This window comes from Osmerus eperlanus, chromosome 20 (assembly GCF_963692335.1).
Source record: "Osmerus eperlanus chromosome 20, fOsmEpe2.1, whole genome shotgun sequence".
In the NCBI taxonomy this organism is placed as follows: Eukaryota; Metazoa; Chordata; class Actinopteri; order Osmeriformes; family Osmeridae; genus Osmerus; species Osmerus eperlanus.
This window is the reverse complement of record NC_085037.1, coordinates 1,136,555-1,163,946: the sequence shown is the minus strand read 5'-3', so window position 1 is coordinate 1,163,946 and position 27,392 is coordinate 1,136,555. Positions and strand designations below refer to the sequence as shown.

At 43.4% G+C, this 27,392-nt stretch overlaps 4 protein-coding genes across 4 annotated transcripts; 1 reads left to right on the top strand and 3 right to left on the bottom strand.

Moving 5' to 3' along the window:
• Nucleotides 1–12,532: 12,532 nt before the first annotated feature.
• On the bottom strand, nt 12,533–17,774 carry tap2a (transporter associated with antigen processing, subunit type a). The gene is made up of 11 exons (XM_062486652.1): nt 17,174–17,774; nt 16,956–17,070; nt 16,638–16,768; nt 16,221–16,426; nt 15,652–15,849; nt 15,250–15,378; nt 14,896–15,084; nt 14,161–14,334; nt 13,776–13,935; nt 13,428–13,564; nt 12,533–13,046 (listed from the first exon to the last, which is right to left on the bottom strand). The coding sequence occupies exons 1-11, from the start codon at nt 17,670–17,672 to the stop codon at nt 12,840–12,842; spliced, it is 2,145 nt and encodes a 714-aa protein (XP_062342636.1). The 5' UTR covers nt 17,673–17,774; the 3' UTR covers nt 12,533–12,839.
• A 149-nt stretch (nt 17,775–17,923) lies between these two features.
• On the bottom strand, nt 17,924–20,677 carry psmb9a (proteasome 20S subunit beta 9a). Its single transcript, XM_062486686.1, has 6 exons — nt 20,569–20,677; nt 20,267–20,334; nt 19,817–19,948; nt 19,253–19,382; nt 18,688–18,829; nt 17,924–18,348 (listed from the first exon to the last, which is right to left on the bottom strand). The coding sequence occupies exons 1-6, from the start codon at nt 20,620–20,622 to the stop codon at nt 18,221–18,223; spliced, it is 654 nt and encodes a 217-aa protein (XP_062342670.1). The 5' UTR covers nt 20,623–20,677; the 3' UTR covers nt 17,924–18,220.
• A 554-nt stretch (nt 20,678–21,231) lies between these two features.
• Nucleotides 21,232–24,651, bottom strand: psmb12 (proteasome 20S subunit beta 12). The gene is made up of 6 exons (XM_062486684.1): nt 24,511–24,651; nt 24,012–24,082; nt 23,632–23,763; nt 22,998–23,127; nt 22,104–22,248; nt 21,232–21,756 (listed from the first exon to the last, which is right to left on the bottom strand). Exons 1-6 carry the CDS (start codon nt 24,553–24,555, stop codon nt 21,629–21,631), a joined length of 651 nt encoding a protein of 216 aa, XP_062342668.1. The 5' UTR covers nt 24,556–24,651; the 3' UTR covers nt 21,232–21,628.
• On the top strand, nt 24,574–27,198 carry psmb13a (proteasome 20S subunit beta 13a). The gene is made up of 8 exons (XM_062486678.1): nt 24,574–24,750; nt 25,036–25,123; nt 25,261–25,358; nt 25,516–25,656; nt 25,816–25,931; nt 26,096–26,154; nt 26,614–26,765; nt 26,914–27,198. The coding sequence occupies exons 1-8, from the start codon at nt 24,689–24,691 to the stop codon at nt 27,023–27,025; spliced, it is 828 nt and encodes a 275-aa protein (XP_062342662.1). The 5' UTR covers nt 24,574–24,688; the 3' UTR covers nt 27,026–27,198.
• The last annotated feature ends 194 nt before the right edge of the window (nt 27,199–27,392 follow it).

The following is a 27,392-nucleotide window of genomic DNA, read 5'->3' as shown; positions in this document are numbered from 1 at the left end:
GTGTCACTACGACAATCCGTCTCCAATCACATTATACTGATTTGAGATCAGTTATGACTAAACGTCAAAATAATAGGAAATGAGAAGTACAGCTTGTTCAGAGTAATCTGTTCTGAGCATGAGTGTTGATGCAGTGCAATTCGATTTTCATGTTGCAAGAGTAGGCTACAGCTCTACAAACAGATATAGAACAGAAATAGTTGCATGTGCACATAAGGTGCGACTTCCTGTTGTTTAAAGCTGGTTTACAAAAGATAGAATGGAACTTTACACTAATCACTGACCTCAACACTGGCAGGGTCTAGCATACTGTCTCTGGCTTTTCAAAACATTCTTCATAAGGTGGCCATACCTGACTTAGTAGTTAATGATCTAATAAGAATGAGATGGTTCATACAGGAGACAAAAGGTTGTTGTGCCTTCCCTCCATGACACCAGACAAATGTTTGGGCCACTCACACTCAATACTCTATCATCCTTTTCTTTTCCACTTTCTATCTTTCTCTGTCTGTCCATCATCTCTCTCTCTTCCCCCCCCCCCCCCCCCCCTCTCTCTCTCTCTCTCTCTCTCTCTCTCTCTCTCTCTCTCTCTCTCTCTCTCTCTCTCTCTCTCTCTCTCTCTCTCTCTTCTCTGAGTCATAGGAACCCTCTGTGTGAGAGCCCTGTCACATGATCATTTGGCCAGCAGAGGAAGTGGTTGCCAGGGAAGCTCTCTCCCTGCCAACGGCTCATTTCATTCACTGGCAACAGCAGCCTTCCTTGGCAACAGCCAGCCCCTGACAACGGACAGGACTAGCAGTTGTTGAGAAGGCGAGCAAAATAAATTGCCACGGTTGTGGTCTTTCTCTACACAGTTTGCAGTTATGAAATGACAACCCCCCCCAACCCCCCAGCGCACACACACACGCATTCATAAACACAAACACACTTTAGCATTCTGTCTAACCCCAACCTGTATCACAGGACTGCACAAAAAATATCCAATCTTCCTGGGAATGTTATTGATGTTGTAGCCTTTTCCCTGAATATCCCCCTCCATTCTCAGCTTTACATTCCTCCTATATATTCTCTTATGACTGATTACTATGTGGAATTTGTCTGTGTTGTCATCATCATCCCACACCTGCCTTCATTTGCATGGTTGTGTCTTCTGTTTATCAGCCTTGTATTCAAATGAAGGTTCCATAATTTCCATACACCTCTCGTACCAGCTTTTGTTTGTCACGTGTCCCTCATTCTCCTGGACTTCTCATGGTTGTCCTTCAGTAGATAATATGTGAATGAACCAGAGACACAAACACTGTATCTAGAATTGAGGTTTTGGGTCAAACATCAGACATGCTTCCTCAGATAAATGTAAAATGTTCATGCTGAAAATTGAAGTCAGAAGTGTGGAAGTATACCACGTGAACCTTGTAATAAAAAGATTTTGCTATGATGATGTTTAGCGAGACTTTCTCTTTCTGTCGGTCTGTCTCTCTCTTTTTCTTTCTCATTCTCTCTCTCTGGCTCTCACTCACTCTCTCGCTCGCTCTCTCTCTCTCTCTCTCTCTCTCTCTCTCTCTCTCTCTCTCTCTCTCTCTCTCTCTCTCTCTCTCTCTCTCTCTCTCTCTCACTCACACATAACCCATCACATTGTTTTCTGCATCAAGTCTGATCAATGTTTGATGACATCACAGACTGACATCACCTTCTATTATTTACAAAGTGATAACACCACTGAGGCAGAGATAACATCTGCAAAGAGGATCATCAGATTGAAATGAGATTAGGATTAAGATGCTTTATAATCTCAGTGTGAGAGAGTAATCTGTTCAGAAGCATATGTTTCTTAGATTTATAAAGGTTTTCCTGTGCAACTTACTTTGTTGAGGCAACCTTTACATTATTTACTTTGTATCTTCTGCATATTGTCTGTTTGGCTTTTTGTATTTGAACTGCAGGTTACTTTTACATTTAGTCATTTTTTACATTGGTACATACCATGCCATTTTACAGGCATGGTATGTACTTACATTTATGTTTTTATTTAAGAAATATTTTACATTAATCAGAGAGAGAGCGATTTTAGCTAAAACATCTGATCACACACAGTTTGTAAAGGAGTCTGATATACCACTGATTTCATGCGTGGCAATCAAGTGATCGTTCTCAGGCCTGTTCACACCGTCCCTCCCCCAACACAATCTCCATACTGGAAGAACATGCAGAGAGAAAAGGAGCTAAAGAAAGAAAGTTTGAAAGAAAGAAAAGAAAGAAGGAGAAAGAAGGAGAAAGAAGGAGAAAGAAGGAGAAAGAAGAAAGATTCTTCATTAAAAAAATCTTTAATGAGATAGAGTAAAAGGGAGACACAGGAAGATAGGCAGATGACAAATACAGAAAATAAAGAATATAATTGAAAGAGAGACTGACACCGTAACAGCCTGAATGGAGGTAACATTTTACAGCTTGAATGCAGGAATAGAGAGCCACAGAAACACTGGGAAAATAGATGTTTTTTTTACAGTCTTTTACAGGTTTACCATGTCTGTCAGAGACCAACAGTGAGGGAGGGAGAGACCAGCACAGAGGGAGGGAGAGACCATCAGAGGGGGAGAGCGACATTGAGAGCCACCAGGTCATATAAGGTGTGAATGGCTGGTATGCAGTTCTTTTGTAGCACCTTCTGTTTTTCTCCCCACAGAATGATACGATAAACAATAGAGACCCAGTTCCATTATGGTGAAAGACCTTTTCCATGTCACAACAACTAGGCTGCATGATGTTGTTCAGAAGAGTTTCTGCAACTGTCAGTGTTGTTGTTTTTCTATACATTTTGCTATATCGACTGATCAAATCCAAAATGACTTTTAAGGACGCAGCCAGGATAAATATCCACCTCCTTATTACAGTTTCATCAGATTATGCTGACTAGGAGCAGTGAGATTGGACGTGGCCCTTTGTGGCCCTATTGTCCAGGTTTGAATCAAGTGTTTGTCTTCAAAGAAAGGTCACTTTTACAAGGAGGCACCAGAGGGACAAATCTGTCGACCCATTAAACATCATCGTTAGATTAGATTAGGGTGTGACACACCCTTCATCAGAGGTAGTTTCCCGGACCCAGATTAATCAAAGCCCTGCACTGAGGATGTTGTTGTCCTTGGAGGAATTTAGGATTAGGCTTAATCGATGTCTGGGAAACAATCCCACAAAGATGGCATCGGTGAAGAGCTAGCCTTTCTGGACACTGAATGTAGGCTACATCTACATCAAGGTGTTCAAATATACACATTGTAATATTGAGGGAGCAGGATAAGATTTCTGTATGCTCCTTTTAAGTATTTTTGCATACCGTGTACAATCCTGTGCACGGTGCATACAACCTTTTGTATGTTTATATGGTATATTTGAGTTCAGTTGGTTGTATGTTTAGTATTTTCTGGTTGCCTGATACTGTAATAGTAATATTTCCACTCAATCGAGTTATCTGCTCTTTATGCTAATGCAGTGCAGAATGTCTGAACTACCAGCTCCATCTGCTGTTCACTCTCTGTGTCGCATTTGCTGCAGTGTGTTTTATCTTACTGTGTTAGTCCGCCTTCTAGTGGCCCTTAAATGCAAGTGCATCACTCTAGAAAAAGGGAAGACACTTGGATATGATGTGGTTTGTGTGGTTCCTTATGTGACTGTACTGCACAATGCTGTAATGAATGATGAATTACATTTTGTGATTACAAAAAAACGTTTGAGTGTATCCCATCTTTCTTCAGTTAGAATGTCTGTCATCCAATTCAACGAAGTGACAGTAAATAACTTTACATAATGTATGTCATTTAGCAGACGCTCTTATCCAGAGCAATGAGTATGTATAACTTCATGTATGAAGTTACACATACAGTACTGTGCATAAGTCTTGGGCACCCAAGATTTTTTACACAAATAATGTCTTATACTGTATTTCTTCAATTAAATGCTACAGCTTTTCTTGAATTACATGTTTCGATGAGGGCGGTGTGTACACGAGGGCAGCTTTTATTATTATTATTTAATTCATAATTAAGAACAACACAGGAATTGCGCAAAGCAGTTTATTAATTAGTGGGCAACATCTCTGGTGTCTCGTCGGTGAGGAGGCAGATGAGGATACTAATAGTGATGCAGAAAGTTTTGTACCGTACCTATTTGTATAAATAGGTACGGTACAAAGGTACAGGTAAATCTATTAGTAAAAATAAATTAGAATTATAGTAAATCTAAATTTAATGTTGCTGCATTTTTTTTGTTTAAGTGTATCAGATTTGAATGCAACGTTTAATCAAAGAAATATATGTAATATAATTTATAATTTGTGCAGCAGTATAAAAGTGCAATTTTGCTAAACCTTTTGTTACATTTTTTAATTTCATTATTTCTTAAAGCATTTTTCCTTAACCTTTTTTATTTTTTTATTGTGCCTAAGACTTTTGCACAGTACTGAACAATATGTAAAATTCTTCACTTTACCAATACATCCTCACAAAAAAGCTTTGACCTTAAAAGTAATTTTTTTTATAATAATAATTTCCCCAGATTAGTTAGAATTGATCATTCGATGAGCACACAGAGATTCAGCTTCCATGTGTTCATTTTAGAACGTGACACACACGTCACACCTAAATTCCTATTCCTCATTTCACCAACAGAGAGCAGAAGATGCCGCGTATTGGTACTTCAAGTTGAGCTCCACAGTTTTCAGTCGTGACAACTTGGATAAACTGCCAAACTCCCATTGTGGCTGGGCTTTCTTTGCAAAGAAATCACGTGATCTGGGGGAATTGCAGTGTTTTTTTATACCTCTTGGAGCACTGTTTCTCCATCAAACCCTGAGATCTCTCTCACCCCATCAGAGCACGGCAGGGACTTCCCTGACACTCACATGCTTCTAATTGTTGTACAGTTTGACACAGGAGTGTCCAAGGAACTTTAGGGGGTTTACAAAAACAAAGCAGGGTTTTATACCAGACCCAACCCCCCAGAGTTTTTATAACAACGTATTGATTTATCAGCATACACTTTTATCCAAAGCAAAGGTCAACACAGGTGAGAATTGAAACTTGTGACCTCTTGAGCAACATCCAAATGCTCTAACCATTGAACTATACCCCACCCTATCTAATAACTTCTGTGGACTCAGATAAAACATGTATGAGAATCTTTGATTCATTTGCACAACTGGATAGCAGCATACTGCACTGTAGTGTTGTGTACTAATCTTAACCCTTGTTATAGACTGGAGACAAGACAGCCTTACAAATAGTCCTTGATTCGTTCTGATTTATGTTCTATGGCTTGTGTGTTAACTGTTGTTCAGCATCATGATAATACGCATATCGTAATATATTGTACATAGTAAATAAACATGTCTTGAACTCAAAACAAATCAACAGCAACTGCTACTCCCACTGACATTACTGTGCTCCCCGAGGCAGTCCTGTCCTGACACAACCCCGAGCCAGACGGAGGTTATTGGGTCGAGGTGTCCTCTTTCATGTGGAGGAAGTCAGACACTTCCTGCTATGTCATCTCCATTCATGACAGTAGTTTAACCACTGCAGTAACACTGTAGTGGCAGCCTGCTGACACGTGGGAGAGGGAGGGGCTATGAGTCTCGAGACCACCACTTAGAATCCCCCGACATTACAGAGGGAAATGTTTGTGTTGTGTCTTGTGTCACTGTGTTGTGTAACATACCGATTTCCTCCACACTAACCACTCCAACACTGTTAGAAGTGTTCACCTCTAGTTATTGATTATCCGCTGCACTAAATATACAGTAGGCATTATGTGTAGGACTGAAAGCATCTATAAGCGTCTTCTAAATGAACATGATGTGGACCATGCAGATCTCCCCACCCTTCCTGACCATGTTGTGGTCCTTTACACCCTATACAGTCTTGTGGACATAGGAAGTGTGCTAACGTTGGTCTCTCATGTCCTCTGGTGGAGCCCCCAGAGCTTCTGGCTCCTGTGTGACCATCTTGTGGTGTTCGACTGATCCCCTTCTTCCAGCCCACCACTGGCCAAACTGACCAATGCCAATGCAGGGGACTGTAAATGTGCCACTGTTTTGTAACTCTATATTTGTGTTTCACCTTCCATTTATGTGCATTTAAAAAAAACGTTATCTCTATACTTCCTGCATAATTGTATTTATGCTGTAGTCTGGTCCTCACGGTATAATTCTTAATCTCTGGAAAAGGGTTTCACTGAATTGCTCCTCCATTTCTTTTTCTTCCATTTTTCCATTATCTTCCATTTTTCTTGGGCGCTTTTCCTTGTCTTCCTTGAGGGTTCAGGTTGGTTATAGGTGCCAATATATGGGCATCTGGGAAGCCCTCTGTGACATTGCTTGTAAACAGGGCTTCACAAACTAAGTTCATTTGATTTGAATACATGTAAATGTGATGTCATACACAACGCTGACCCCTTTTTTTGTTATGACTACACCAGGTAATCTCGGACCCTATTGAAACTGGGTTTTCATATCGCTGCATGAAATCGTACCTGTAAGTCATGTGACCAAAAGGCTTGTCTTCTTAATGCTTGGGTTCAGCTCTTGGCAGAGTCAGAGCCTGGCAGTGGCCCATTTCCCTCAAGTGAAAGAGAAAGCTAAGAAACAGGGGACTTTCCAGCGTGGCTCATGGTGGCTAGCAGTCTCACCTTCCCTCCAAATGGTACGGTCTGGTACGAGGTCGATCATCCAATTACCAAGAGTCACGGCCCCCACCTCCTCACCAATCAGAGCATATTACTGTGTCGCAAGGCCCCCATTTTGTGATCGTGATCTGGATGTGAAATGGCGGCAGTTATTTCCCTTTTATTCATCCATCTCTCCCTTCTTCCCTCCCTCCTTCTTTCCCGTAAACGATAGATGCACTTGAAACGCTGTAAAATTAAACTAAAAACCAAAAGACAAGCGTTGGGACTAGATTCGAAACAGAAATACGATCAGTGCATTAAACCCTCCAACACGCTCCCACCCAAACACTTTCATCTTGATCTCGAACAGCGTTCATTTGATGCAGGGTCATGCCACATGCATCATTTTATTTGAGGATGAGGAACCTGTGCAGGCATGCCTGATATGCAAGCAGGGAAGCTCAAAAACACTTTCCCTTTTGACCACAGGAACACTGAGCCAGCGTTTGTCAAGTGAACGTAATACGTTTCGCGCTGTGCATCCGCCATTAGGAGAAAGTATGTGGATAGGTGGCCACAGTATCTGGTGACAAAATGGTGGCTTTAACCCTCCCCGCCCCTGTGTGTGTGCCTGTAGGGGGAGCTGGTGATCTGGCATGCTGGCATGTTCCTCAGCCCCCAGCACTAGGCACTGGGCCAAACTTATGAGCAAAACAACAGTGTCAGGTGGGGCAGGTACTTTCCAGGCGCTTACCTTCACTGTGAAGAACAGACACCACTCTCCTGCACACACGGGAAATAAACACAGATCTTCTAGGATCCCTGGGCCAACCGCGGCCGGACCGCGGTACTCCAAGTCTCTGCCTGACTCCCCAGCTCCTGACCTCCCCACCCCTCTCTCTCCTTCTCTTTATGGCAATGCACATCTGAAGATATTGGAAATTATGTTTAAAAAACATTATCAAAGCCTATTCTCTCTCTCACACACACACACACACACACACACACACACAAAGCCACCTGTAAACTAAGTTGCTTTCGACTATAACCCATAACCCATAACTATAACCTATATTGCAGCTATTCTCGGTCATTTTGTGAATGATTTTACCACAAAATGCTGGACTGCCTCCAATCCTCTCGGGCTCAGAGTCTAACCCTAACCCTCTGATAGGAAGTGGTGGGTTCAGCTTTGACTGTGCTGTAGCAAGGCTCAGGGCTAACTGAGGAACAGAACGACTTGCTGAGACTTTCTAAGACGGCGTGGAACAGGATGAAACTAAACCTAACCCACACCACTCAAATGGAAAAGTCTGTCTCTAACACGCGCATGTCTTTGCATTCTTATGAAGAACACTGACAAACAATGCTGTAATGAATGATGAATTACATTTTGTGATGACAAAAAAACTTTGAGTGTATCCCATCTTTCTTCAGTTAGAATGTCTGTCATCCAATTCAACGAAGTGACAGTAAATAACTTTACATAATGTATGTATAACTTCATGTATGAAGTTATACATACAGTACTGTGCATAAGTCTTGGGCACCCAAGATTTTTTACACAAATAATGTCTTATACTGTATTTCTTCAATTAAATGCTACAGCCTTTCTTGAATTACATGTTTCGATGAGGGCGGTGTGTACACGAGGGCAGCTTTTATTATTATTATTTAATTCATAATTAAAAACAACACAGGAATTGCGCAAAGCAGTTTATTAATTAGTAGGCAACATCTCTGGTGTCTCGTCGGTGAGGAGGCAGATGAGGATACTAATAGTGATTCAGAAAGTTTTGTACCGTACCTATTTGTAGTAAAAATAAATTAGAATTATAGTAAATCTAAATTTAATGTTGCTGCATTTTTTTGTTTAAGTGTATCAGATTTGAATGCAACGTTTAATCAAAGAAATATATGTAATATAATTTTTTTATTTGTGCATCAGTATAAAAGTGCAATTTTGCTAAACCTTTTGTTACATTTTTTTATTTCATTATTTCTTAAAGCATTTTTATTTTTTATTGTGCCTAAGACTTTTGCACATTATGTAAAATTCTTCACTTTACCAATACATCCTCACAACAAAGCTTTGACTTTAAAAGTAAAAAATTTTATACTAATAATTTCCCCAGATTAGTTAGAATTGATCATTCGATGAGCACACAGAGATTCAGCTTCCATGTGTTCATTTTAGGACGTGACACACACGTCACACCTAAATTCCTATTCCTCATTTCACCAACAGAGAGCAGAAGATGCCGCGTATTGGTACTTCAAGTTGAGCTCCGCAGTTTTCAGTCGTGACAACTTGGATAAACTGTCAAACTCCCATTGTGGCTGGGCTTTCTTTGCAAAGAAATCACGTGATCTGGGGGAATTGCAGTGTTTTTTTATACCTCTTGGAGCACTGTTTCTCCATCAAACCCTGAGATCTCTCTCACCCCATCAGAGCACGGCAGGGACTTCCCTGACACTCACATGCTTCTAATTGTTGTACAGTTTGACACAGGAGTGTCCAAGGAACTTTAGGGGGTTTACAAAAACAAAGCAGGGTTTTATACCAGACCCAACCCCCCAGAGTTTTTATAACAACGTATTGATTTATCAGCATACACTTTTATCCAAAGCAAAGGTCAACACAGGTGAGAATTGAAACTTGTGACCTCTTGAGCAACATCCAAATGCTCTAACCATTGAACTATACCCCACCCTATTTAATAACTTCTGTGGACTCAGATAAAACATGTATGAGAATCTTTGATTCATTTGCACAACTGGATAGCAGCATACTGCACTGTAGTGTTGTGTACTAATCTTAACCCTTGTTATAGACTGGAGACAAGACAGCCTTACAAATAGTCCTTGATTCGTTCTGATTTATGTTCTATGGCTTGTGTGTTAACTGTTGTTCAGCATCATGATAATACGCATATCGTAATATATTGTACATAGTAAATAAACATGTCTTGAACTCAAAACAAATCAACAGCAACTGCTACTCCCACTGACATTACTGTGCTCCCCGAGGCAGTCCTGTCCTGACACAACCCCGAGCCAGACGGAGGTTATTGGGTCGAGGTGTCCTCTTTCATGTGGAGGAAGTCAGACACTTCCTGCTATGTCATCTCCATTCATGACAGTAGTTTAACCACTGCAGTAACACTGTAGTGGCAGCCTGCTGACACGTGGGAGAGGGAGGGGCTATGAGTCTCGAGACCACCACTTAGAATCCCCCGACATTACAGAGGGAAATGTTTGTGTTGTGTCTTGTGTCACTGTGTTGTGTAACATACCGATTTCCTCCACACTAACCACTCCAACACTGTTAGAAGTGTTCACCTCTAGTTATTGATTATCCGCTGCACTAAATATACAGTAGGCATTATGTGTAGGACTGAAAGCATCTATAAGCGTCTTCTAAATGAACATGATGTGGACCATGCAGATCTCCCCACCCTTCCTGACCATGTTGTGGTCCTTTACACCCTATACAGTCTTGTGGACATAGGAAGTGTGCTAACGTTAGTCTCTCATGTCCTCTGGTGGAGCCCCCAGAGCTTCTGGCTCCTGTGTGACCATCTTGTGGTGTTCGACTGATCCCCTTCTTCCAGCCCACCACTGGCCAAACTGACCAATGCCAATGCAGGGGACTGTAAATGTGCCACTGTTTTGTAACTCTATATTTGTGTTTCACCTTCCATTCATGTGCATTTTTTTTAAACATTATCTCTATACTTCCTGCATAATTGTATGTATGCTGTAGTCTGGTCCTCACTGTATAATTCTTCATCTCTGGAAAAGGGTTTCACTGAATTGCTCCTCCATTTGTTTTCCTTCCATCTTTCCATTTTCTTCAATTTTGCTTGGGCGCTTTTCCTTGTTTTCCTTGAGGGTTCAGGTTGGTTATAGGTGCATCTATGGGCATCTGTGAAGCCATCTGTGACATTGCTTGTAAACAGGGCTTCACAAACTAAGTTCATTTGATTTGAATACATGCAAATGTGATGTCATACACAACGCTGACCCCTTTTTTTGTTATGACTACACCAGGTAATCTTAGACCCTATTGAAACTGGGTTTTCATATCGCTGCATGAAATCGTTCCTGTAAGTCATGTGACCAAAAGGCTTGTCTTCTTAATGCTTGGGTTCAGCTCTTGGCAGAGTCAGAGCCTGGCAGTGGCCCATTTCCCTCAAGTGAAAGAGAAAGCTAAGAAACAGGGGACTTTCCAGCGTGGCTCATGGTGGCTAGCAGTCTCACCTTCCCTCCAAATGGTACGGTCTGGTAGGAGGTCGATCATCCAATTACCAAGAGTCACGGCCCCCACCTCCTCACCAATCAGAGCATATTACTGTGTCGCAAGGCCACCATTTTGTGATCGTGATCTGGATGTGAAATGGCGGCAGTTATTTCCTTTTTATTCATCCATCTCTCCCTTCTTCCCTCCCTCCTTCTTTCCCGTAAACGATAGATGCACTTGAAACGCTGTAAAATTAAACTAAAAACCAAAAGACAAGTGTTGGGACTAGATTCGAAACAGAAATACGATCAGTGCATTAAACCCTCCAACACGCTCCCACCCAAACACTTTCATCTTGATCTCGAACAGCGTTCATTTGATGCAGGGTCATGCCACATGCATCATTTTATTTGAGGATGAGGAACCTTTGCAGGCATGCCTGATATGCAAGCAGGGAAGCTCAAAAACACTTTCCCTTTTGACCACAGGAACACTGAGCCAGCGTTTGTCAAGTGAACGTAATACGTTTCGCGCTGTGCATCCGCCATTAGGAGAAAGTATGTGGATAGGTGGCCACAGTATCTGGTGACAAAATGGTGGCTTTAACCCTCCCCGCCCCTGTGTGTGTGCCTGTAGGGGGAGCTGGTGATCTGGCATGCTGGCATGTTCCTCAGCCCCCAGCACTAGGCACTGGGCCAAACTTATGAGCAAAACAACAGTGTCAGGTGGGGCAGGTACTTTCCAGGCGCTTACCTTCACTGTGAAGAACAGACACCACTCTCCTGCACACACGGGAAATAAACACAGATCTTCTAGGATCCCTGGGCCAACCGCGGCCGGACCGCGGTACTCCAAGTCTCTGCCTGATTCCCCAGCTCCTGACCTCCCCACCCCTCTCTCTCCTTCTCTTTATGGCAATGCACATCTGAAGATATTAGAAATGATGTTTAAAAAACATTATCAAAGCCTATTCTCTCTCTCTCTCACACACACACACACACACACACACACACACACACACACACACACACACACACACAAAGCCACCTGTAAACTAAGTTGCTTTCGACTATAACCCATAACCCATAACTATAACCTATATTGCAGCTATTCTCGGTCATTTTGTGAATGATTTGACCACAAAATGGTGGACTGCCTCCAATCCTCTCTGGCTCAGAGTCTAACCCTAACCCTCTGATAGGAAGTGGTGGGTTCAGCTTTGACTGTGTGGAGCAAGGCTCAGGGCTAACTGAGGAACAGAACGACTTGCTGAGACTTTCTAAGATGGCGTGGAACAGGATGAAACTAAACCCAACCCTTACCACTCAAACGGAAAAGTCTGTCTCTAACACGCGCATGTCTTTGCATTCTTATGAAGAACACTGACAAACAGCTCATGCATTATCAAAGCAGTCAATACAATCACTGCACAGTTCAGTACTTGGATGGATGAATATTGATGTGTGTTAATATCTGTGGTGTTTTGAGATAACTTTCTAGGTACAGGTGATGTCCTCAATTGGATAGATAACCTTACAGGTCCATGTTCAGACCTTTGTTTTGAACAGGGAATCATAAATGTGTTTATAGCCCACTAAACACACATCATAGACAACAGATACCATTGACCATATTTTTATTCCTCATCAGATTTTTATTATAGGTCTAAAGGTTTCTCATTAGGTTAAAACAAAAGTGTAGCATAGAATAGACAACAAAAAGCAAGCAGACTAAATTTATAGAACAATACCTAGAAAAAAATATATATAGACAAATCTAGTAATAAATACATCTCCAAGCTACAAAAGCCAGTGCATTGTTGTCAGATATCAAAGTAACCCCTCTAAAATCTCAACTTTAAAAAAGGTTTGTCTATCTGTGTAATGTGAGAAAATGATATTGATCTTTATTTACAACTTTACAAGAAGGGAGTATCAGGTCAGTGTATTGTGTCTTCTTCGGTGAAGAGCTTCTCTCTCAGTTTGTAGTAGGTACCCTTCCTGTCCATCAGTTCCTGGTGGGTCCCCTGTTCCTGCACCTTGCCCTCACCAATCACAACAATTCGGTCCGCCTCCTCAATGGTTTTCAGCCTATGAGCTATCACCAGCAGGGTCTGGGAGGGGATCTTAGCCAGTGTCTGCTGAATCTGAGAAGGACGAACACAGTATGCAATGTAAGAATATAATGTGTTTAATTAAGATAATTCTTTGCATACAAACATCAGGCAATCCTGCATAGCGAAAAAAACAGGATGTGTGATTTAACCTTCATGTAGCCCTACTGTATCACCGCACACAACAGTTACTTCCATGCTAACAGCTAACTAGCTTCCAGAGTTAGCTTTTACAGTGCGAGAACTGAAGGTAAACAGACACATTTAGGGTATACCCACCTCTTTACCCACTTCCTTTCAAAGGTCACACAGTATAGTCCCTTCTTAACTACTTTGAATGTAATTTCAACACCTTCCTTCAACCGCAGGTTACAAGGGGTAACTGCATAGCTGATGTTTGGGACATGAGCATACCATGTGTTCGCTCTCAGTGTCCAGTGCGCTGGTGACCTCGTCCAGGATGAGGACCTGAGGGTCTCTGATGAGGGCTCTGGCGATGGCGATACGCTGCTTCTGGCCTCCGGACAGCATGCCCCCTCTCTCCCCGACGTCTGCCATGCAACACACACGCAAATCCACACATACCGACCCCGATAATCAATCCAACATCAAAGTTTCATGAAAAAACTGTGCTACATCTAGCCACCTAGTCTTTTCTTTAAAATTGTGTATTTGTCATGTATTTGTATCCAGTGGTGATTGGTCTATTTATCTATCTGTCCCTCCATCCATTCATCCACTTAGTAAACAACAGTAGCCTACCCGTGTCGTATCCCTTCTCCAGCTGATTGATGAAGTTGTGAGCGTTGGCCCTGCGAGCAGCCTCCTGCACCTTCTCCAGAGGACAGTCCTCCAGGCCGTAGGCTATGTTGTCTCTGACTGACCCGGCAAACAGCACCGGCTCCTGGCCCACCATGGCCACCTGTGGGCAGAACACAATCAGCCAACACTCAAGAACATCAGAGTCGTCAGAAGAAGTGAGTATTTTGATGACCTTATTAAACCAACTAGCTTTCCAGACTTTAGTTTGTCTAATGTAATGTTTGTGGGAAATAGTGTTGATTGAATGATTGATTGACATGAGGTATTTCACACTGTTATTGTAGTCAGGATTCAGTAGACTTGTATTGTCAGTTTCTGGTATTACCTTTCTGTGTAGATAGTGGTGCTCATAGGTGTGGATAGGCTTTCCGTCCAATAGAATCTCTCCTTGCTGGGGCTGGTAGAAGCGTTCCAATAGGCTGACGCAGGTGCTTTTCCCGCCTCCAGACGGCCCCACCAGGGCGGTCACCTGACCAGGAAGCAGCTCAAGAGAGAACTCCTACAGACAAGTAGGGACACAGTGACACACTGGCACACCACAGAGCCAGCTAACACCTCACATTTCAATAACCATCGGTTAATTACTTTTTAAGCTAGTGTGTGCATGGCTAGTTCAAAAGACATCATCTACATCATCTGTGACTAGCTAGCACCACATTGCGCCATTCAGGTTTCAAGTTTGGCGAGAAGACACCCCTAGCCAGGATTACAACACATAGTTTTTACTTCCTCTCTCACACAGTCTTTATTTTCACCCAATGCTACCTACCAGCACCTACTCTAACCTACCCACTAGTACCTACTAGAACCCACACTGGTACCTATCAGTAGCTACTAGAACCCACCAACTAGTACTTACCAGAACCCACCCACTAGTACCCACTAGTACCTACTAGAACCCACACTGGTACCTATCAGTAGCTACTAGAACCCACCAACTAGTACTTACCAGAACCCACCCACTAGTACCCACTAGTACCTACTAGAACCCACCCACTAGTACCTACCAGAACCCACCCACCACAGACCTCCAGAACAGACATCCCCAGGAGAACCTTACCTGGAGAATCTTGTGATCAGGGCAGCTTGGGTAAGAGAAGGTAAGGTTCTGGAACTGGACGTGTCCGAGAAGTTGGTCCGGTTCGAATGTTCCCTTAGTGCTGACCTGCGGTTCCCTGTCCAGGTACTCAAACACCTTGTCAGCTGCCCCCACTGAGTTCAGCATGTCTCCAAAGATGTAGATCAAAGTCTGAGAGAACAACAGGTAGATTTGAACACAAGCTGTATGTAGAACATTACTCATGAATATGCTGTAGGCCTGTAGCATAGATAAGTATAACTCAACAAGTTGAAAGATAAACAGACTTTGATTGCAACTGAAACTAGGTGTGTTCTTAAGGGAAGTGTTGCCCACCCTGATGTTGTTGGCCAGGTCCCCCTGGTATATGATGAAGGAGACAAGGTTCCCCGTGGTCATCTGACCTCTCTGGATAAACAGCCTGCCGTAGTACAGCATGATCACCTGCATCCCCAGCTCTGTCAGCTGGTCACACACACACACACATTTGCACACACATAGGATTTACAATATTTGTTATAGGTTTAGATGATTTATTCTAGGTTCATATAGTTAGATTTAGGAGCAGGACCAAAGTCCAATTTGGACCAAATTCCAATGTACTTCCCTGGAGTACAAACAAGCATGTTTTGCTAGGCCTACCCTCTGAAGTCAGGTCCGTAAAAAATATGCAATACTGTGAACCCTGGTACTGCTCGTACAACTGTTATTACTAGTATTACTACCACACTTTCTCACCCTCCTCACGAGCAGGTAAACCGCCCGGACGGTGTCCCTCTTAGTCTTCAGGTTGTGCGTGTCCATCAGCCTGTTGTCATAGCGACGGGCCTCGCCCCGCAGGGTGTTGAAGCTGCGTACGACGCGCACGCCTCCCACCGCCTCGCCAGCAGCCTCGTTGGCCCGGGCCATGGAGTTCTGCACCTCCTGAGACAGCCTCTGACAGACCCACCACAGAGGAGGACGGTTAGCACAGCAGACCATGTATTTGATGTGGTTACATAAGTAAATGTAGTGTTGTTGAGGTACAGCTAAGTGTTGTAAACATTGTACACGGTACTGAGGCTGAGAGACTGAAAGAAAGACAGCATGACGAAGAAACCTGTATTGATCACAATACACTGTGGAATAGAGAGATGTGGAAAAAAATTCGAAATAGAGATGAAGAGGAGAGAAATAGAGAGAAGAAAACATAAAGAGTAAACAAATAAAAGAAAAAGAGAAAACGAGAGAGAAAAAAAAGAGAGATAGTAAAGTGTTTCAGTCCTCTCTCCCGCCCCCTTGGTCCCTTGTCCACCTGTCCCCAGTACCTGGTAGTGGCTGTCGTAGACGCTCTGCAGCAGGCCGGTGACGGGGGTCTCCATGAGCATGAGCAGAGTGAGCTTCCAGGACAGGCTGACCATGAGGGACAGCATCCCTCCGGTCTTGATCAGCGTCCTCAGCAGCACGTTGACGTTCAGGGCCACCGTGCGCCCCATCAGCGTTGTGTCCTTGGACAGCCTGGACGTGATGTCACCTATAAAATCATCATCAGATTAATGAGTTTACTTTCGATTTCTTTGATTTTGTGTCAATGTTCCATGTAACTTATTCTCCTGTTTCACAAGAGTGATAAGGCACGCTGGGTAAAATGAGAGAAGCAGACCAACTAAATTCTCAAGTAGGATTTGTATCCAGGTTTCTTGGTTCAGATAATCTGAAGTCAGTTTAAGCACACAGATTCATACCTGTCTTGATGGCTTCGAACAGACCGATCTCTTGTTTGACCAGAGCTCCGAACAGCAACACCTTGATCCTGCAGGTGAAGCTGCTGATGCAACACATGAACAGGCCTCCTCTGCAGCCGGCGCTGAACGAGCTGTCTCACACACACACACACACATACACGTTTGCACACGCATGCACGGAAACACATGCACATACACACAACGCACTAACATAAATGTATGCGCACATATACTGTATGTAGGTGTCTATATATACACAACCAGACAATCAATTGAGTAAACAATCGAGATGATTGCCATTCCTGTTTATAAACTAACCTTCCAAAGGAGTAGAGTGCCATGAAGAGGATGGCAGAGCGGAAGTCATCCCACTGGTACTGGGATCCCAGGATGTCTATCACTTTTCCTGTGTAGAATGGGATGAACATCTCACCTGGAAACCCACACAAACACAAACGCACACATCTCTCCATCATCATCATTTTCATAATCATCAGCATCTTCTTTATGACTGATCATCATCATCTGCTACTTACATAGCACCGCGAGAGACAGGAAGACAAACGCTCCAACCAATATAAGATAGTCAGGCTTGTAGAAACGGACGACTCTCATGAACAACACCCGCGCCTTGCGTTTATTCTCTTTGCCGTTTTGTCCATCACTGTCTGGTATTGTCGTCTCCCAAAACAGAGCAGCGGCTGCTGCAGACACTGTACACAGAAGCCAAGCGCTGAGACCTCCCAGCGGTCCACTTGCACTGTCTTCCGGCCATCCGTACGTTAGCACTCTACCAGTCTCATACAACGGTGCGAGAAGACAATGTCCCGCTAAAACGCGCTTAAGCACCGGTTTCAAGGATCCAACATCAAGTAGCAAAATACCGTATAGAATTGCCAATCGAAGACTGGCAACTGCCCAAATATGGAGTAAACTTCTGAGAGCATCGTAACTTTTTGATCCAATTTCCGGTGCGCAAAATATCGCAATGTCTATCCCTAATGCTAAACCACAGACGAATATTTTACGGATCATTTTTCCTTAAAATGTCAGAGCATAAACTAGACTATACTCGATTTGAGACTGCATCGAAATGTTTTCAGTTATACCATACCCACCCCCACAGCCTTGTTTGCTTTCGGTTTCAGTCTCAAACTAAGGGGAATTTGGGTTACTCGAGGTCTAATAAGGACATCGCCGCAGTTTGTAATTATTTTAAACTGCTCGACATGCTTAGGTGTCATTTCAAAGTGTTTGAGAGAAAAGTAGGCTATAACCGACTGACAGATGACAAAAAGACGAGTTTATCTTTTACTGAACTATGTTTATTGTAATGTATAATGTCCTATGAATAATTGCCACTATGAATAAGTGTACATGGATGTGTATTAAATTATGCTTTATTGTGTTTTGGGGGTTTCATAACAATAATATGGTTTGTTATAGCCTACAAACTACCAGGGTCTAACTAATTAGCAGATGTGACCATTTCTTTAATGATTATTTTCAAATTATTAAACTGCAGTGATGTTTGGCAGTTTGTAAGCAATGTAAATCTGTCAAAATTCAACAGAAGAGACTTTTCACTGATTGTAGAAGGTGGGCAAGTCGTTTCCTAGGATGCATTTCTCCTCTGTGCCATTTTGGTCGATTGTGACGAGGTATGCCACACCTCCACTGGAACCATCACGACTCATTGCCAAAGAGAGCGCTGAGAGAGAGAGAGAGAGAGAGAGAGAGAGAGAGAGAGAGAGAGAGAGAGAGAGAGAGAGAGAGAGAGAGAGAGAGAGAGAGAGAGAAACAAAGCAAGGTTGAAAGAGGGAAAGGTAGATAGAGACAAAGTTATAGAGATGAGGAAAAAAAGAAAGGAAGCAAGAGACAAAGGGAAAGAGAAAGATGGACAGAAGAGGGTGGAGGAAAAAAACAGTCACTGACAAAATGTTACAAAAGTCATACTTTCATCTAGAGGTCAATTCAATTAAGACCCATCCCAGCCACTCACAAACAGGAATTTCATGGTGGCATTAATTGTGTGAAACAGCTAACTTACTGTTGACAACAAACTGTTGGCACTCCTCTTTGCTCATGCCCTTCTTGTACTCCGCATCCACAAACCCATAGACGTATGAACTCCCTGACCCCCCCACCGCAAATGGTTGTCGTGACAACAGGCCACTCAAGGTCGCGAACACCTACAGGAGGGAGGGGTCAAACATTAAGAAGAGGACTACAGAGAACTATCATTTATCACAATTGCTTCAACCCAGACATGCCCCTTATTGGGTCCTCACACTTAGAAACACAATCGACCATCTCCCATGAAACACCACTACTCCAGCTATGCCTCAGGAGAACCACTCAATGGTGATGGGGAACAGTGTTTACCCTGGGGACTAAGTCCAACTAATTTAATATTCACTTTGGCATGCAGAATGCTTTATTAGAGGAGGGCTGGTTTGGAATTCAGGCCGATTCTTGGCACCAACTGCAATACTGTTAGAATTGTGTACTTTGGTCCTTGATTTTCTGCTCAACTTTCTACATACAAATAATTGTTAGACACTTTGGATCAGAGATTCTGATAATGGAATACAATGTCCATGTGGACCACAGACCTGCCCCCCTCCTCTCCTGTCCCAGCCAGCAACAATGAGGTGTGCCGACAGCTCCTCCTTGTACTTGTAGGAGATGTTCTTCACCAGGGTGGCAGCCGAGCGCACCAGAGGGTCCTCCTCTATCTCCAGGCTGGAGTCAAGCAGGGGGTCAGATTATGGACAAACGTCTACTGCTTAATTTCATGCCAGCAAAACAAGATAATAATACGAAAATTAAAACGTGTTCAAACATTTAGTTTGAACTCAAAAGCTGCTTTACTTCCAAAACCTCAGAAACAAAATATACAAGCAGAAACGCTACACCATCAATCAACTTGGGTGCATATAAGGGAAGTTAACACAATGACTGAATTTGTTTTCCAATACAGAAATTGCAGTTCTGTGTGTATGTGTTTGTATCCCTGGTCTGGTAACGTCAGAGCTTTCAGACCTATCCTCTGTGCTTTCATAGTCTTAATGCTACACAGGGCATAGAAAAGGAGGGCGGGTGTATGCCCACTTTCTGAGAGACTACTTCAAATAGACTACCAACAAATCCTTTGTGGATGGCACTGTGGTGCACACCTGTGTACGTCCAGCTGGTAGTTGACGATCTCAGCGATGGTCTGGGCGTCAGCAGCGGAGCCCGACAGAGCACAGTAGATCTTATCATGGAGGGGGGAGAGCTTGTTCATCACACGGTTTACAATGGACTCTCTGGATGACGGAGAGAGGGGGGAGAGGAGAGAGAGGAGAGGTGGATGAAGTAAGAGGGGATGGATGGAGAGAAGAGAGGTTGGAGAGATGGTGAAAGGGTGGAAGAACAGGTTTTAAGATGGCGGGTGGGTGGAGAGAAGGGGTTGTGGTGGGATGGAGAAACGAGAGAAGAATGGATGGAGAGAAGAGAGAATGGTGTGAAATGCATGCAAGGTGGATGAAGAAAATGTTTGTATAAGTTTTAAAGAGTGGCTTCACTGATTACTCTAGCACTGTGCAATGCTAAGTTATTAACACTTCAGATGAATAGTAACTTACCCAGCAGACACTCTGGAATCGGAGCCCAACACCACCCCTCCATCAAACTCAATAGCAATGATGGTCGTCTGAACAACATACATTCAAGATTACTTTATTTGTCCAAGGGAAATGGACAGTCTGCCACATAAAAATACATATGTTTATAGAAGTTTATTTCTGAAATAGCATAGTTCAACATACCTAGCGGCATACTTTCAGATAAACAAAGGTTCCCAGTCCAACACACACACAGCAAAATATTTGACAATATTATAAAGTCAAACTTATCTATGTCAACAAGCAGTCCACACAATACTCACCCCTGTTTTTACTTCTTCTGATAACCATCCTGGTTCTGCCGTTTCTTGTAACATTTTCGAAGATGAATGTTTAGAATTAATGTCTGTCTGTAGTCTAACCTTTTTCGCGCAGGTGTGCAAGGCTCCGAATTCAGTTGTTGCCTATCAAAACGAAATGAAAACGACGCGTCAGGAAAAAGAACAGAAAGTGTAGGCTATCAAAAGACGCTTTATCATTCAAAATCATACAGTTTAAAGACAATATGAAGCTCGAATTTACTGCGTTGCTATGTCGAGTCTATGCATGGTCGAAAAAGCTGCGCTTATACTTCCCGAATTCTTAGGCTGAAATCGAAAGTAAAAATGTTGACGGCTTAGGACAAATAGCCTACAAATCTGTTGCCTCGCTTGCTAATGGGTGTTTGCAAAAGCCTATTGTTGTTTGTCCTCATACAAAACTCACATGAATGTGTTTTATATTCATCTATGCATCAATATACTTTTTTTAAATCACACATGAAGGCATAATTAAATTAACCCATAAAGTAATCTGATTGACCGGTGGAAAAACTGATTTCGAGAGCTGATACCCAGTTGCAGAGTAGTCCAATAGTTAAATGTGGATGCATTGGATCATAATAGTTTAGTCACAGCACACTACCAGACTAGAAGAAATCCTTAAACTTTTGTTTTCATAAAAACCTTTTTTATTACAAAGCAGGTAGTTCCATTTTTCCATAGATAAATCACACAATCAATAGGGACAGTTTCTCTCCTATCATACCTTTCGTTGTTTGTGATGCATATTGGAACCTAAGTTGCTTTAAGGGTAAATAATAGGGATCCTTATTAATAAAGTATAGCATTCAGTATTCAACTGATATGCATGAGCGATAGAGTTGACTTAATCAGTTTAGAAGCACACAACCAATATGTTGATGTATTTATCGATTAGTCCTATACCCCTAACTCATAGCAAATATAAGAAAAAATGAATATTTCTCAGTTTTCATTGAACCTTTACATGCATGCATACTGCCAATTCTTCTTCCAGAACCCTCAAAGAATCCATGGTGTCACTCTACTCATCATGGAACTTTGGCAGCTTGTCGCCGGGGACGACCACGTGCTCCACCCCCGTCTCCGTGATGACCACCAGGTGAACCACGCCCCCGCTGACGTTGTCTCTGCCCATGGCCAGGGCGAGAGCTGAGCCGGGCAAGGAAACAAGGGAGGAGGGGACAAGGGAAGGACAGAAAGAAAGAGGAAGAAGTATTGTTGTCATTCAGATGTGTATAGATGATGCATACCACAACATGGATGGTGCTTGTACTGTAGATACATACCTGGCCCTAGTTTCAACACCTTCTAACTTTAGTGTATTTAGATTTGGGGAAGGCTCGAACTAAAAAAGTTCTCAAAATAGAGCATTTGACTGCAGACCAAGGAGTCACACGTTTGACATGATTACATGACATGATTACGTTATTTATAATCTCACCAGGAACTAAAAGCCTGGAAATCTCACCATGACATGCCCCCCCCCCACCACCTACTGTTTGTGGCAAACTGTTGGCACTCTTCTCTGCTCATGTCGGGTTTGTACTTGGCATCCACATAACCGTAGATGTAGGTACTCCCTGAACCTCCGATGGTGAACGGCTGTTCGAGTAGCATCCCTCCCAGGGACACAACATACACCTGGAGAAAACACACAGCAGGGATCACATACACCTGGAGAAAACACACAGCAGGGATCACATACACCTGGAGAAAACACACAGCAGGGATCACATACACCTGGAGAAAACACACAGCAGGGATCACATACACCTGGAGAAAACACACAGCAGGGATCACATACACCTGGAGAAAACACACAGCAGGGATCACATACAGCTGGAGAAAACACACAGCAGGGATCACATACAGCTGGAGCAAACACACAGCAGGGATCACATACAGCTGGAGCAAACACACAGCAGGCATCACATACAGCTGGAGCAAACACACAGCAGGCATCACATACAGCTGGCCCCCCAGCATACAGCTGAAGTCACAGTAGGAGCATTGTGTGTGTATGGGTGTGTTTGTAAGTGTTTCTGTGAGTGTATTTGTATGTAGTAGACATTCCAGACAGATATTTGGCTGCTTGTAATCACTTCTTAACATGATACTTGCAACATGCATAGGGAGTCAGGTGGCTGAGTCGTTAGGGAGTCGGGCTAGTAATCTCAAGGTTGCCAGTTCGATTCCCGGCCGTGTCAATTGACATTGTGTCCTTGGGCAAGGCACTTCACCCTACTTGCCTCAGGGGGAATGTCCCTGTACTTACTGTAAGTCGCTCTGGATAAGAGCGTCTGCTACAGTAAATGTAATGTAGCCTTTTCAGAACGGTTTAAATTCTATTGTATGTATTCTGTTGACCTCTGTCTGAAGAGTGGTCGTACCTGTGGGCCTTTCTTCTTGTCCCAGCCTGCAGTGATGAAGCCGGCCTGCAGCTCCTCTTTGTTGCTGTAGCACAGCTCTTTCAGCACAGAGGCTGCTGCCTTCACCAGCGGGGGAGACTCCATCTGGATACTGGATACAGACAGGACAGACAGGTCAGCCAGACAGATAGCCAGACAGGACAGACAGACAGACAGACAGACAGGACAGGATAGACAGACACAGACAGGACAGACACACACACAGTCAGGACAGGAGCAAGGACAGACAGTTATAGGGCAGATAGAGAACCAAGCACATACAGACAGGACAGATAGAGATGCAGATAGAGGACAGATAAAGAACATGGACAGGTACAGGACATGTAGAGTTGTCAGATAGAGGACCAGGCACAGCCAGGGAGGGAGTCAGACTGACAGCGAGGTAGGAAGGCAGATAAGAGGGAAGGAACAGGGTAGACAGACGGGCAGATGAACAGACAGACAGACAGGCAGGTGGATAAGGAGGCAGGAAGGGAAGCAGATAGACAGGCAGAAAGGAAGGGATGGAGAGAGAGAAGAGGAATGGGTCATCTTGACTTGACATTACATCACACACTCAGGGTTGATACAGTGTTGTACCCCTACGAACGTCTACCTGTGAAAGGACAGCTGGAATTTCGCAGCCTTGGTGACCACCTGGGCATCCGCCAACGAGCCTGCGATGCAGCAGAAAATCTTGTCGTGAACCTGGATCAGCTTGTTGATGGCTTTGGACGACACATAAGACCTAAGGGCAAGGGTCACATAAAAAAGGAGAAATATATAATGGGAAAATGCAGTGGCCAACACTTATTTAACTGCTAAACCAAAGAGACATTCTTCCAAAAGCCCATAATTGATCTTTGTTGATATTTGTCTGCATTTAAATTACAGGCAGGAATGCAGATGCTGATTGAAGTTGGTTCAACTAATGCCAATCAGTACCGTCTATGCACCAAACACAGGTCAAGTGAGTCTAATGCACTTGCCACTTACCCCCCCATGGATGCCCTTGAATCAGACCCAATGATGACTCCTCCATTATACTTCACTGCTAGGATGGTGGTCTGTTGGAGAGAGCAGCGTAATTGCTAATCTTTATCTATACACAAACAAACATACACTATTAAACAATATTGTACGTTTTCTGTGATGCAAAAATTTGAAACTTGCTCTTCGCAGTCAATGTGTGTACGAGTTGTGCTGCTTTGAGTTGAAAACGAAAGTAAATAAGCTCCGTATTTCCATCTTTGAAACTTAAAAGAGAAAATCACCTACTAAATGTATAAAAGCGACACCTCCAACAATAACGTATGAATCTTAATTCAATGTATACAATTATGACAAAAGTGGTAGGTTACGAACAGCCTTATCTTAACTCAGTATCGCGTTCGCGTATCCCAAATAAGTTTACCTTGTTTCAAATTATTAGCTCGACGTTATAAAACATTGTACACAAATCGGTGCCCACGATACAATATTTTAATGTACTTACACCTGTGCTGACTCCTTTCACTTGCGAGTCCAAGTGTCTCTCCATGGTTTACCTAAACCCCACCAACGAGACGAGAGAAGATAGAAACTGTGCAGACTATCCTCACGTAAGAATAGCGACCTCGAGCGAAATGTGGACATCGTAGGATTCAGGAAAGGAGTTGGAAACAGCATCAAGTATGTCACTATCATACGTTCTCGAAACACCTGCTTCTGGATTTAACTTTGAAAACACGTCGAGGTAGTGTTTTCTTTATGTATTTATGAAGTGTGTTGTTTTATTTGTTGTTTAGTTTGTTGTTTAATTTGTCTTTGAAATGCCTTTGTCATACTCTCTTTTATTCGAGATTAAAAGTGAAAGTAATTTTCTCTCGAATATACACAGCGTCGTTACAGGTTTGCTTTTTGCAATGCTTATTGCAAACCCTTATTTCATTTATTTTACAAAACTATCGGATACTCGTCCTCTGTACATAAATGACTATATATACAGTGTATTTGTACACCTTTTTCACATCTCTCCTAGAAATGCTGCGTTGGAAGGTCTTCTTCAGGGAGGAATTCCACCCAAACCCCTAAAGACAGGGACTACCATAGCTGGGGTAGTGTGCAAGGTGAGTGTCTGGATCTGGCCTACAGTAAGACCTTTCTCTGTATACCCAGGAGGGATCGACTGGGCTGTTGGTTAATAGGTGTACATAGAGCATTCAGATCCAGCCATGTTGTTCAGTTGACTTGCTTACTTGTGTAGGATGGAGTGGTCCTTGGGGCAGACACGAGGGCCACCTCAAGTGAAGTGGTGGCTGACAAGATGTGTGCCAAAATCCACTACATTGCCCCTAATATATAGTAAGTACCAACCATCTATCAAGTTCTGTTCATAAGTTCTGTTCATGAAGTGTGGCCCTCTTGCTAACTGTATATCTCTTCTCTCTGTCTCCTTTCTGTCCCTCTCTCTGTCCTCTCTCTTTCCTCTGTGTCTCTCTGACCTCTCTCTCTCTCTCAGTTGCTGTGGTGCCGGCACAGCTGCAGACACACAGAAGACCACCGACCTCCTGTCCTCCAACCTCACCATCTTCTCCATGAACAGCGGACGAAACCCTCGTGTGGTCATGGCTGTCAATATACTGCAGGACATGCTATTTAGGTGTGCGGACTGTGTGTGTGTGTGTCTGTGTGTTTGTGTGTCACAACGCGTGCCACATATTTTCAACTTAAACGAAACAAGAGTAAGGTATATCTTAGGGTTTCAAGAGCCTGTGTTATTATACCCTGACCTCACACTGAGCGATGGTCTATTTTTTAGGTACCATGGGCAAATTGGGGCCAATCTGATCCTGGGAGGGGTGGACTGCACTGGGAACCACCTCTACACAGTGGGGCCCTATGGGAGCATGGACAAAGTGCCTTACCTTGCCATGGGTACGTCACATCCCTGTGTACAGACAGATCCTGAATGGAAGATCATTTTAAACGAGGTTGCTCTTGTGATGAGTGTGATGTTTGTGATATGTGTTACAATCAAGCCAAATGTATACACAAATCAATGTCAATCTTTTAATGTTTAACTTTACCTTAACATGTAGGATCCGGTGACCTGGCAGCGCTTGGGATTCTGGAGGACAGGTTCAAACCTAATATGGAGGTCAGTGACTTTTCCCTGAAAACACACGCGCACACATACATTCATCATAACCCCATCGCTCTCTGACACTTTCTCTAACCCCTTACTTTTTCTCTTATACCTTCCTCATATATTCCTCACCCCTCCCTCGCTCCTCCCTCGCCCCTTCCTCACCTCTTCCTCACCCCTTCCTCGCCCCTTACTCACCCCTCCCTCGCCCCTCCCTCGCCCCTCCCTCGCCCCTCCCTCGCCCCTTCCTCACCTCTTCCTCACCCCTTCCTCACCTCTTCCTCGCCCCTTACTCTCCCCTCCCTCACCCCTCCCTCACCCCTCCCTCGCCCCTCCCTCGCCCCTCCCTCGCCCCTCCCTCGCCCCTTCCTCACCTCTTCCTCACCCCTTCCTCACCTCTTCCTCGCCCCTTACTCTCCCCTCCCTCACCCCTCCCTCGCCCCTTCCTCGCCCCTTACTCTCCCCTCCCAGCTGGAGGATGGCAAGGAGCTGGTCCGTGATGCCATCCACGCAGGCATCATGAGCGACCTGGCCTCTGGAAACAACATAGACGTGTGTGTCATCACCAAGCAGGGCGTGGACTACATCAGACCCTACCAGCTGTCAGAATATTCAGACAAGAGGTAACTGATGTTACATGGATACTATGTTAAAGGCAAACTTAATGTTGGTATGATATTTTATAAATATGTTGTTAGGACTTACTACTACTATTACTTTCTCCCTCATGTTGTTTCTTACTTCTTCTCTATCGTTCTCTTTTTCTGACAGGGTGAGGAGATATAAATATCGTCCTGGAACAACACCTATTTTGACTGAGAAAATAGTCCCACTGCAGTTGGAGGTGGTGCAGGAAATGGTCCAGCGGATGGATACGGCCTGATGACCACACAACACCTCAGTCACAACATACCATTCAGACTCACAATTGACTTAACACTGAAACGCTTAATCAAATGCACCTTTGTCGTTTTTGTATGGGTAATATCCCCAGTCAAATTCATAATTGTTCAGGGTTGATCATACACCCATGTTCAATAAATGGTTGAATAAAAACAGGTGTCAATAAGTGTTGAATATTTGACTCTTTACATGAAAAGCTTTCTCCTCTTAAGATAGCGAATGAGAAACCTCTATCTCATCTTCCTTTTAATCGCGCATTTGTTTGTTCTAGCTGTGGAAAGTTTGGTCGTTGACTGTTGAAAGAAAGCCGGTTTGTCAACTCGAGTTAACGCACATAAAACTTGTGT